The 12,863-nt window shown below is 41.9% G+C and overlaps 1 protein-coding gene across 2 annotated transcripts in view; it reads right to left on the bottom strand.

Moving 5' to 3' along the window:
- Tnni3k (TNNI3 interacting kinase) overlaps nt 1-4,230 on the bottom strand; it is a 266,104-nt gene extending 261,874 nt beyond the window's left edge. For both annotated transcript variants that reach the window (XM_040751553.1, XM_040751554.1), the window contains exons 1-2: nt 4,135-4,230; nt 3,389-3,497 (exon numbers count right to left, since the gene is read on the bottom strand). In XM_040751553.1, coding sequence (XP_040607487.1) covers nt 3,389-3,497; nt 4,135-4,174 — 149 coding nt within the window. In that variant the 5' untranslated portion in view covers nt 4,175-4,230. The remainder of the gene's footprint in view (nt 1-3,388; nt 3,498-4,134) is intronic.
- Nucleotides 4,231-12,863: the final 8,633 nt, after the last annotated feature.

The raw sequence follows: 12,863 nt of genomic DNA, 5'->3' as shown, positions 1-12,863 counted from the left end.
TCTTTACAGGTTTATGTCCTCCGATGTGAAATAGACCCATTGAACCCATAACATTAGGAGGCATTGAACACTTCTTTAAGATCAGAGGTCTTCACAATCCTCTCAGTAGCTTCACATCATCCCTTCTGATGGACAGGACATGCCTGTAGATAAATGTCTTCACCAGTTAATCTCCTGAATGCCTTGTCCAAAAGACACCCAACCGTTACTCTCAAGAAATTTGACATCCATTTTGAAGAGCCTTGTAATACCCATAATAATCAAACACTATAATTTCAAAGTTTGCTATCACCAAGAACTGTTCTAACATTATATTCTGTTAATTTTGAAAATATTTTCTTACATTAAAATAAAATGAGACCATTTTATTTTAGCTATTTTTTCTTCTAACTTTTATTACATTTGCTAATTTGTTCTTTGTACTCCACAAGGAAGCCGTCTATCTTTTGTGATTTCTTATGTAACCCATCAGTCACAATAAGGCAATGCCTAAGATGTACTTGGTCCTCGACTCAGTATCCATTTTACCTCGTTCTTTGACTCTTCTGTGAGGTCATGACACTCACCTCCACTGTTTATGATTCAAATGAGGCTCTGTGAGACCAAGAAACATATCTAGGACATGGGGACTGCACAGAGGAATCAGATGTAAGATGTGGAAATAGATCCAAAACCCTTATCCCAACCAAGATGTTTCCTGGTTCAACTCAAGTACCTAGCTAAGTCACTTACTCTTCTTATCTCTCCTGAACTTTCTGTGGTGCTTGTCCACTCTTGCTAGATACCTTTTATCTCATATTTTTTCAAAGGTAGTGAATAATCAATACCTGGATAGTATTGTTTTTATTTTTAATTACACTTATTTACTATTTACTATGTACATAGTGTACGTAGTGTGTGATGGGGTACATGCACCACAGTGTGTGTGTGTGTGTGTGTGTGTGTGTGTGTGTGTGTGTGTGTATGTGAAGGTCATAGGAAAACTGTGGGAGTTGTCTTTCTCCTCCCATTGTGTGTGGGGGTCTTGGGCTTGAACTTTGGTCTTCGAGCTTGAAGTCAGGTCCTTCTCCTTCCTAAGCGCTTACCCCAGGCACCATAAATCTTATTTTTACAACTAAAAATCATCATCTTGCTTTCTTTTTTCCCTTCCACTTAGCAAATGTTGGCGTCTATATACCGTCGTATATCTATCTGAGGTTCTCCCCCAACCACAGTAGCAGTTATGAGAGCAATGGGGCAGCTCTCGATCTGTGACTCAGGCAATTCTCAGAAGGACACAATGTCTTATTCCTCAGCTATTATCTACACAATTAATATTATCTACCATACTATGGTGAAGACTAAGCTATATCGTGTATGTGATATTGGCCCAGATCTCTGCATCACACATGCAGTAGCAATTAGTCAAAAGGTCACATTTGTAGCAGTTAATGGGAAGGTTAGATTAAAAGCAGCTATAGCAGGAGTTGTGAAACCGGCTGGTAAACTCTGAGAAAAGTCTTCAAGTCTATTGGTTAAATAAAATCCTCCAGAAAAGACGTACTGTTTCTGCTGGATAGCCTTGGCATACGCAAAACAGATACTTGGTGAAAAATAAATGTTTTAGAATTCGTAAATTTGAAAGAATTCCTCCAAAAAGGGTTCCATTTTAGTCAGTACACATCTTAGAATCAATAAGTAGGGAATGGCTTATGACTAAGCTACACCACCACGCTCCTCCGCTAATGAAACAAAAGCTGGAGATGTGAATGTGCTATTTTGAATTGCTTAACACATCTCTAAGAGAATTTTGTAGGCTTCCTCATACCCGAGCGTGGGATGACACTGTGTGAGGAAGCCTGGCCTCAGTGACTTCTCTTCCCAAGTACCGATCTCCCTACTGCAACTGAGGCTCTGTCAAGGCCTGCATGCTCGCTCTGTGGGTGAAGTTCAGATAAAACACAGGGCAGGTGGGTGGCATCATTTCCCAGCCATGTTGCACCTATTACACTTACTATTTCTGAAATTTCTTTTGCGGAACATGCCATTCCGGCATTGCTCAACTCTGTTTTTTTATCTCTAAATAAAAATCGCAGACATTCTTTGCTAGGAGTGGGGTATGTGAACGACGGCCTGAGTGGACAAGGACACTTCTCCCAGGTCTAATTTCTCTTAGGCCGGTGTGCTGGGTCAGCTTGACACCAGCTAGAGCCACAGGAGGGGAGAGAGCCTCAACTGAGAGAGCGTCTAAATAAGTGTGGGCTACAGACAGGCCTGTAGGGCATTGTCTTAGTTAGAGAATGATGGGGGAGGGCCCAGCCCATTGGGAGTGGTCCTGGGTCTTATCAGGAAGCAGGCAGAGGAAGCTACGGGGAGCAAGCGGTAAGCAGCTCCCGTCCATGAACTTCTGCATCAGACCCTGCCTCTGGGTCCACACCCGGCTTCATTTCCCACCCTCATGGCTTTTTGATGATGGAATGGTATATGGAACTGTGGGTTTAGTAAGCCCCTTCTTCCCCAAATTGGCCGTGACCTTTCATCACAGCAGTAGAAGCCCTAACGAGGCAGTCGGAGAACTGGCTACGCTGAAACACACCTAGTTCTCAGCATCTGATTAAATTTCTCTAGGAGGCTGCTGGTACAAATTAGGGTTCTGCCTCCCTTTTCTAAACTTCATGTGTCTTGTGGGGTCAGGACACTATCCCAGACTAAAAAATTATCTTCTTTTTGTTATTGACGGAAGCTGATGTTACACATTATAAGAGCATTAGGTGAAAACAATACTCAGTCCCATGGGAAACAACCTCTAAAGTCTACAGACCATGGGGGTTGATATTCCGTCCCACTAGGAGACACCCCCAGTGTCTACAGACCAAAGGAGAGATACTCAATCCCATTGGGAGACACCTCCCAGTGTCTATAGACCAAGAGGGAGATAGTCAGTCCCACTGGGAGACAGCCCCCTGTGTCTACAGACCAAGGGGGATACTTAGCCATACTAAGAGACAACCCACCCCCGTATCTATAGTGCAAGGAGCTTGGGAAAACTTATCCTAGCTCTCGAAGGAGAATCATGGCAGGTATCATCCACCCGTGGAAGAAAGCAGTGTTGCTTGTTGATGGCACAAATAAGAGACTGCAGTGATTAGTTCCAGAGCAGGTTACTTGTTACTATGACCGCTTGTATTCAGTGGCTGATGCCCAAGTTCCTTTTACTCAACCTTTGGGAGCCATATGGATTCTTATGAACAGACAGCCTAGCATTGTGAAGCTTAGTCTGGTTGCATCTAACACTTGTCTTAGACCATTTGTATCGAAGGCTTTATACTTACACAAACAGCATGCCTAAGAACAAGATAAATAATGAAGACATGTATTCAAAAGAATAAAAATATTCTGGTAGCTTTACCCAAAGATGTGCCTTAGTTCTGTAAATTCACTTTCTTTGATCTGCAGGTCGTCTTCCAATCTCTCTATTATAATAGCATAAGATTCACTAACTTTCTTCTTCCACTCATCTGGAGAAGAAAAACAAATGGGATTGATTCGTAATTGCATTTTGCAAAATGCAGACACAGATCATAACATCCAAGTAATCAAAACTGTTTTTTTAATTTTCAATTCTATAATACTCAATTTAAATGAGTGATTGTAGGTTTAATGCAGATGTGTATGTTTATAATGTAATCACTTTGGGATTGTAGTAATTAAGAACCCATTTGATATTGTACAATGTATTTACATAAAAGAATATATTTGACTTATTTCATTTGATTTTATTGCAATTTAATTGCAGCATTCTCTAGATGCTAAACAGTGTCTTTTAAGTTTTAAATACTAGATACTTACTATATAACTCTAAAATATCAATATTCAACAGTACTCCAAAACTTTCTACCATACTATACCAAGAAACTAAACTAATAGTTTTACAAGACATTTTATGTTTTCTGCCAATAACCTTTCAGAGAAAAAGGAGTAATTCAGATAATCTAAACACTTAATATTCTCTATATTCAGATAGGCATACGTCCCAATGAGCAATTGCTCATCTGTACTTACAGTGGAGCCACGTTGCATGTAAGAAAGTGAGGACAGTTAGTATAATGTGAGGATAGTTAGTATAATGCGATGAAAATAAGAGTAATTAGTTACCAGAGCAAGTCTGTGCTGGTCTGGATTTGTAATTCCCCATTTTTAAGAAGTGTTTGCTTTCCTCCTGTGCCGTCCTTCAGGGCACAGGATTCCAAGTCCTAGCGCGGCGACAGACCAGTTGAAAAAAAAATATTTTGATAGTCTGGCTAAAAATAAGCCAAGTGCCTAATGGAATGTCATGCAAGGATGACAGAGAACAAAACAGAGGGCGCTTTCAAGGGTGAGCTAGTGAGGGAGCAGCTGGGTATGTTTCATGGGAGCTTCACGGAAGACAAACAGAAAATGTCCCGGCTATGTTATTTGCTTCCATCAGTTGATTACCCGTCTGTCCCCACATCCCTCCCTTGCAGGCCACTTTCTTAATGAATTAACCCAGAAAGTCTAGTGGTGACTCCTGAGCTCCACTGAGAGAGATTCAATCCAGCCAGCCTGTGTTTAGTGCCTTTTTTCTCTCTCTTCTGGGTAAAATAAGGCACCTGGGAAACAATTACTATGGTGGAAGGTTCTCCACGTACAGGAGCAGTAGAAATTCTTATCAAATGTCACAGTGACTGGGAGACCTGGGTGTGAGTTTTTATCTGCAGGGTATGGGGCCCTCACATACACTGTGAGCATATATCAGTTGTGTGTTCCTAATCTAAGAGTCACAGATAAGAAAAAAAAAAAGACACTGAGCTTTGCAAATACCAGCTTGCAGTGGGAACACTGTGACTAGGAGGGAGCCTCCTGGGCTTGTCATTTCGGTATTGCTTTCTCATACATCCCTAGGCAGTAAAAAGGGTTCACATACGATGATTTTTTTTCAACATCCATTCCACTTTGTGGAGTCTGAAGTCAACCCTGGGACCAGTTGACAACACTGGAGGCTGAAGTTAGTCCTGGGACCATTTGACGCCACTGACACGTGAGCCTGCCCTTGTTACTAATGTGCTGTGTCTGTGCTCTCCCTTACCTTCTGTTTACTTCAAGCCATTGATTTTTTCTCTATGCATATTTCTATTGAAATAAATGAACCCAGAGTGTGGTGAAAAATAAATGGAAACAGCATAGATGATTTATTGGCTACTTTCTATTTATTTCTTCTAGGTAATCTTGCTGCACATAAAATATATAAATTCCAATCTTGAAAAATCACACATAGCTTTAATGTATCAGGTGTGGATTTCACATTTACTGTGGCCAAATATTCAAATAACTCTTTCTACATAAACAAATGCTTGGATGAGTTAAAGAATCCCCATTCCTCTTCCTTAGTAAAATTAATGAATTGTCCTGGGGTTGGACCGCTCTACTGATGAAATCCAGTTGCAAGACTCAGTACCCGGATTTGTACATGTGTCTATCCTTAGTGGTTTGACCCCTCTCCTAGTCAGTCCATGCCTGTCCATGAATGTGAATAGTTTATACAATGCAGGAGCCTCTGTCCTGATGTAGGATGTCTGTCTGTATGCTGTGAATATGCTTTATTACCATTGGTTAGTAAGGAAGCTGATTTGGCCAATAGCCAGGCAGAACAGAGTCAGGTGGGAAATCTAAGCAAAGATACAGGGAAAAAGTCTGGGAGACTTCCACAGCTGCCCGCGAAGCAAGATGTGAGGTGTGAGGTAACAAGCCAGGAGCTTTGTGTTAAAATATAGACTAATAAAAATGGGTTCACTTAAGTTGCGAGAGCTATTAATAATTAGCCTGAGCTAATAGCCCAAATAGTTTGTAATTAATATTTAGCCTCTGAGTTGCTATTCAGGAACTGGCAAGTGGGAGAAACGCGTCTGGTTACACTGTCAACCTTGGTCTATAGATTTTTTTTTCTGTTTCTTAGTTTGAAATCCAGACACCATTGTTCCTGTCAACTTACTCCCAGAACTGTGTGACCCCCACCTAGCTTGGTCCTTGAGGTGAGGAACCCTATCCAGCATGTTCATAGCCCCCATTCCCTCTGTTTGGAGAGTTCAGCTTTCCTCAGCTAAGCTATTCTCGGATTCACCAGCCCTGGAAACCGACTTCCTTAATACTTCTCAGTCTTAACCCGCACGCTGCTCATGAGGAGTGATTCTCCAGGGATATATAACAGTATAACACACATGTGTGTGGCTTATATTACAACTTGGGAGTTATCGCATGAGCTCACAGGAAATGATAACGTCAGTGGCGATGAGAAACATCATTTCCTTTTTTTCAGATCCTCATTTTTGTTATTTTATCAATTTTCATCAATTTTATCCGTTTACAAAATGACGGGGCTCATTATAACTTGTGAATAAACATGGATATGTGGGTATCTGTTGCATGAAAAGTTGAGTTTTCAAATGATTATGTCATGCATTTGGTCATATTAAGCCCCTTCATTACCCTCTTTCTTAGACTTACTGAGTTTTCTTAATACTATCTCCCATTGCATCTGTTTTTCTGCAAAAGGCACAGCTTCATTGTTTATCATGGTAAAATCTGCATCATGCATAAATGCCACATTTTCTCTATCCATTCATCTCTCCGTGCACAGACAGGCAGGTTCCACAGCCTGGCTGCTGTGCACAGTGTCACAATCTACATGAGTATGCAGGTCTCTCTGTGCTACACTGACTTGAGTCTTCCGGGTAAATATGCAGCAATGACAGCTGCAAATCATTCCTTTTGTCTCGAGACCTTGCCAGCATTTGTGGTTGTCTTTTTCTATGCTATTCGGTCTGACCGCTGTGAAATGGGATCTGAGTGTCATTTTCTTTGCTGATTGCTGAGGATGTTGACCAGTTTTCACCATATGTTTATTGCCCAGTTATTTTGAGAGTTATCAGTTCAGTTTGGTCTTTTTTTTGCATTTTATTGATTGAGCTATTTGTGTTTGGGGTTCGTTTAATAGTTGTATTATACACACACTTATAGAAATTCCCCTGTTAGATGAATAGCCGGTAAATATCCTCTCCCATTGCGTAGGCTGTTCCTTTACTCTGTTAAGTGTTTCCTTTGCATAGAGTCTCCAGATAAGTGCGACTCCATGTGTTGAGTCACTGGAGCGCTAGTCAGCGAGCCCTTCCCTGGAACAGTGTGCTGAAGAGTATTGCCTGTGTGTCCTCTGGCACACTCAAAATTTCAGGTCATTTTTTCCTCAGACCCCTGATCTGTTTCAACCTGATCTTTCATGCAGAAGGGAAGAACCAGGTTTTACAGTACTGAGTGTGGATATCCAGTGTCCTCAGAACCAGATCTAAGAGCCACACACACTGGCACTCCCCGAGGAAGAAGAGAAGTGGGCTGTGCAGTCTAGAGCAACTATCCTCAGCCTGTAGATTGTGACCCCTTTTGGGTTTGATCACCCACTCAAGGGCGTCTCTGAGACCATAGAAAAGCACAGATATTTGCGTTATGATTCATGACAGTAGCAACACTTCACAGTGATGAAGTAGCAGCGAAAATGGTTTCATGGTTGGAGCTCACCACAGCATGAGAAACGGTATTAAAGGGTCACACCGTCAGGAAGGCTGAGAACCGTTGGTCTAGAGTTGAGAAAAGAGATCAACTCAAATGCATGTTCATCTCTGAATGGATAATTGCAACTGTATTCCCCAAATAGAAGACAACTCAGCAGGCAATGGCAGGTACTATCCTGATGCTGAGACTTAGCTTCCCTTGTTTGCTGCACTGGATTTAGAATCACCGAGGAGAAGCACCTCCAGGTCTGTCTGTGACAGTGTTTCCAAAGAGGTTTAAGTAAGGAGGTGAAGATCCACCCTACAGAGGGTGGTGCCACCCGGTGGCCTGGGATCCTGGACTGGTTAAAAAGGAGAATAAGGACCAAGGAACTAAGGGAACTGACTAAGGACACCATCTCTCTCTCTCTCCCTCTCTGTCTGTCTCTCTGTCTGTCTGTCTGTCTCCCTAACCTGCTCTCCACCTGATTCCTGATTACAGATGCAGAGCAACCTGCTACCTCATCACACAGTCATCCAGGGATCCCTACCCCAGTGGTCTAAAACAGCCTCACAAACCGTGGGCCAAAATGAACACTTCTTCCTTAAGGTGCTCCTCCATTTTCTCACAGCAACAAGAGTGCTTGTTGCTTTCAGGCCATAAAACTTTATGGGGAAACTTTTATTTTAATTGAAAATACCTTTCACACGATATTCTTTTTTCTTTCTTACTTTTTTTTTTTTTTGGTTTTTATGAGACAGGGTTTCTCTGTATTGTTTTGGTGGCTGTCAGTCCAGCCCGGCCTCGAAATCACAGAAATCTGCCTGCCTCTGCCTCCCGAGTGCTGGGATTAAAGGCATCACACGATATTCTTATCACTATCTCCCCCCCAACTCACCTCATGTTCTCCCCTCCTCCCCACCCAACTCCATGCCTTCTCTCTCTCTGTCTCTCTCTCTCTGTCTCTCTCTGTCTCTCTCTCTGTCTCTCTCTCTCTCTTTAGAAAACAAACAAGTAAACACAAAAACCCGAACATACTGAAATACAAAAACAAAAAACAAAAAACAAAGAGAAAGCACAATTAAAACACAAAACCCACAAACATACAAAATCTCAAAGTGTAATATACAAGCAAAATATAACTAAGGAAAAAAAACCTGCCCCCAAAAAGCAATATGAGACAAAAGGACTGCAAAAATATCATCGAGTCCATTTTGTCTTAGCCATCTACTGATGGACATGCCGCTGGCATTAAGTGTGGTTTCTACCCAGGAAAATCCACTGGAGAAAGATGATCTTTTCTTTGCTAGCAGAAGTCAGTGCAGACAGCATATTGGTTAGAGATGCGAGATCATGTTCAGTTCATGGGGGGAATTTACGTGCACAGTCCCAAGTGAAAGACGTCAGCCTAACTCAGCTACAAGGTTCACCAGCCCAGCTTCATGACATTCTGGAAAAGGCAAGTCAGTAGATAAGCAAGTTATTGCCAAATGGGAGGACAGAGTAAGAGATGGGAGTTTCCTGAGGGACAGAACCCTATTGACACTAACGGTGGGCGTTCATCAGCACTGTACTCTCAAAAAACCCTTTGTGCTATGTATAGCTAACCCTGGACTTCGGTAAACCAAAACACACCGATACTCAGTGACTAACCGTCCATTAATGATAATGAATGAGTCACAAAGACATGAATTCATAATGAGGAAAATCATGAGTAGAAAGGGAAATAGGAACTTACATTATGGATCAATTTTCTGAAAGTAATACCACTATAACAAAAATGTGTGTCAACCTTATTAAAAATTAAAAGAAGTGATACAAGGGAATATGGCTCTCTAGATTACAGCTTCTGGGCTGTGGAGACGGCTCAGCAGGTTAAGGCGCTTCCTGCCAAGGCTGAGGACCTGAGTGCAGCCTGTGAAAGATGTGGTTAGAGGAAAAACCAGAACCGGTCCACACAAATTGTCCTCTGACATCCTTACGGGCTCATTGACATGAATGAGCCCCTGTACATGCACACACACATATACCCACACACAAACATACCCACACATATACACATACATATATACACACATGTACATACACAGATACACACACATATATACACACATACATATGTACATACATACACACATATACATACATATACACAGATGCACACACACGTATACCCACGCATAGACACATATATGCACACATACATACACGCACAAACATACCCACACAAAGACACCTAGACACACACATACATACACTCACACACATACATACATACACATACCCACATATACAAACATATACACACACACATACATACACACACATGTTTGCATACATACACATTCCTACACATACAAACATATACACACACATGCACACACAAATATATCCATGCATATACACACACAGCCATACCCACACATAGACATATGTACACACACACACACACAGATATGCACACATACACACACTACATAATTAAATGTAACAACCATAATTTATTACTAAGACAGTTATATCTTCACAGACAGTTTATAGCACAAGTAGAAACTGAGGCAATGATTGGTCGCTAGGATTTCCTCTCAGTCTCACTTGCTCTCTCATTTAAAATGCCAGGGGATTTAGATGGCATCCTATTTTTCCAGGTCTCCCCTTTCTGACTAAACCTCATGTCCTACTGGGACTAATGTACCGCCTTCTGCCTTATTTATCTGGACGGCAATGGCGCTGCTCTAACACCCCAGTGATTCAATTTACATTCTTCCCCCAATTCCTTCATTTTGAGTTCATATGATTTATTTATCCCAATCTCCCCGTATGCATCTGCTATTTATATTTTATACTGCTTTCTTCATACATATTTAAGAAGATGCTTTCAAGACGAAATGACAAATATTAACCTTGGCTCTTCTTTTGCCTTTATCTTTTCACAGAGAAATTATTTAAAAAAAAACACGTGTTGTACAAAATAAATCTGATGTACCTGATACAAATTTCTCATTGTACTTAAAATGGGTTAATTTAGACTTTGAAATGTAGAGCGCTCATTCATTGTGTGAGCGCTTACTAATATATGAGCGCTTACTAATATATTCCCAGTGTCAGAGGGGCCAAGGTGTTTGATATGTTCGTCTGGTTGGCAGGGAAGACAACAGTTACCGAGAAGATAAGAAACAAGGACTTCTGGCACTTTATGGCGATTTTTCTATTTCTTTCTTTCATATAAGCATAACGTTGTCCAGTTGACAAACAGTGGGTTTGTAACGAGTCTCAGCGGGACCACAGTCATTTCAATAGTGAACTTGGTACTGGATGTGGTGGAGTACACCTTCAACCCAAGCACCCAGGGGGCAGAGGCAGGCAGATCTCTACGTGTCCAAGGCCAGCCTCACTTACACAGTGAGTTCCACAGGTTTATCGTTGCCTGAGAAACCCGACAGTTTGTATGACTTATTTCATTATAAACAATACATTTCCATGCATAAAAAAGCATAATCCACAATGTTCTCATTTGTCAATGCCATCTTTCCTCTAGAATGTCTGCACTTTACAATCGTCTTCATGTGCAAATATTGCAGGGTGGGGGATGGATTAATCCTCAAAATAAACAGGACTCGAGAAGTTTTGTGATGATTACCAGCTGCTGAAGCCCACACAGCCGTCTTCACTCCCTAACTGGGAGAGCATACCAAAACGGTAATACGAGCACCGTGTTTCTTGGTAGATGAGCATGAAATAACGTTTATGAGGACTGTAAATTCAATGGTGCAAGGGTCCCATTAGTGCCATGGGTGGTACTTCTCAGCTATCAGTTGACTGATTGGTCCACTCTGTGAACATGAACGGTGTCCACTTTCCTCCAAAGAGCTCTTGATGCCCGGGGAAATCAGGAAGATCTGCATGAAAACATCCACGATAAGGACAAAGGACTAGAGAGGAGAAAGACCACATTCTGAAGTCTAGATCCAACCAGGAAAAGTCTCTCCAGGAGCTTCACTGTTTGTACAGTACAAACTTCACAACTCTTCTTCCCCTTAAAGTCTTCATTCTCCCGTCCTAACAGTTGACTTGCTAAATAACACTGTGTGGTTCTTAAAAAAATAACGAATATTGTTCAGGGCAATCATTTCCATGCCTAAAGTTCGTCTCCCATAGAACAAACAAACAGAAGATACAATCAAAATGTATTGATATTGCATATATTGAGTTCTTCTTCTTGTTTTCAATTACCAATTCTCCGTTCAAGGCTGTGCCTCGAACTGAAAAAGGAAACTAGTTTCACTCAGGAAAAATAAATTATTTCAAGGCTCAGAAAGATTTGCCACACTACATTGGTTGCTAGGGAATCTGTGGGCATGTAGCTAACTACTACATAGATGGTTTAGACAGACAAGTTTGAGAGGTTTGCAGGGGGCCTGATTGCCTAGACACCAGTGCTAGAGAAAAACCGCAGGATGGTAAATCGGCTGAGGTGTCCTGTGGCCTCAAAAGATGGGGAAGCCAACTGTGGCTGTCCTAAAGTTTGTAGGAATCTCAGACCTACCTTTCCACACATCCCAGGCCCTGGGACAGAAGAGCATCATGAAGTACTGAGTCTGGGTTAATGGGTGATGCTAGTGTGCTGAGTGCTCCCCAAGTGGTACTTTTCTCAGTGCCTTAAAGAAGAAGCAGTCCCAATAATCAGCCTGTTCCACCACTGCTCCGTCCCATCTCCTGTAGCCTTCCACGTGGAAAGCCGGTAGCCGCGATGGCCCGGCCACTTCCATTCACTCCCTCCCATCATCCCCTTGTGCTCCAGCCTTTTTTATTTCCCCTGTGGCTCAATGTACCCTCAGAGCGGGCTATGCATCTTAGGGGTCCACCACTCAGAATGGCCCACGATACCGCCTTGTGTACTTTCTCTTTCCCCTTCTGTCTCTTATCCATGGTAGTTTGGATGCAACGAGTCAGAATCTCTCTCAGGCAGAATCATAACACCTACTTTCCACAACATCAAGCTTAACGTTTAAGGTACCCTCCCGAGGGCCAGAGCAAATGAAAAACAGACACGCTTCCTATAGCTGGGAGCTTTTACGCATCTCACCACGTCCCGCAGTCACTGAAAGTAATCACTCTGAGGCTCAGCATTAATTATAATTGTTTGGCCAAAGGCTCAGGCATATTACTAACTAGCTCTCACATTGAAATTAACCCTTTTCCATTAAGCTATGTATTGGTAATGTTCTGGCATCTTATTCCTCCAGTGGCTACATGGCACCTGCCTCAAGTCAGGATTTTTAGGAGGTCTCCCCCTGTCAAATATGGTCTTTATTAATTTTGAA

The sequence above is a fragment of the Mesocricetus auratus genome, unplaced genomic scaffold (genome assembly GCF_017639785.1).
Source record: "Mesocricetus auratus isolate SY011 unplaced genomic scaffold, BCM_Maur_2.0 Super-Scaffold_100009, whole genome shotgun sequence".
In the NCBI taxonomy this organism is placed as follows: Eukaryota; Metazoa; Chordata; class Mammalia; order Rodentia; family Cricetidae; genus Mesocricetus; species Mesocricetus auratus.
Note: the sequence above shows the minus strand (reverse complement) of the source record. Positions and strands in the feature narration are given on the sequence as shown.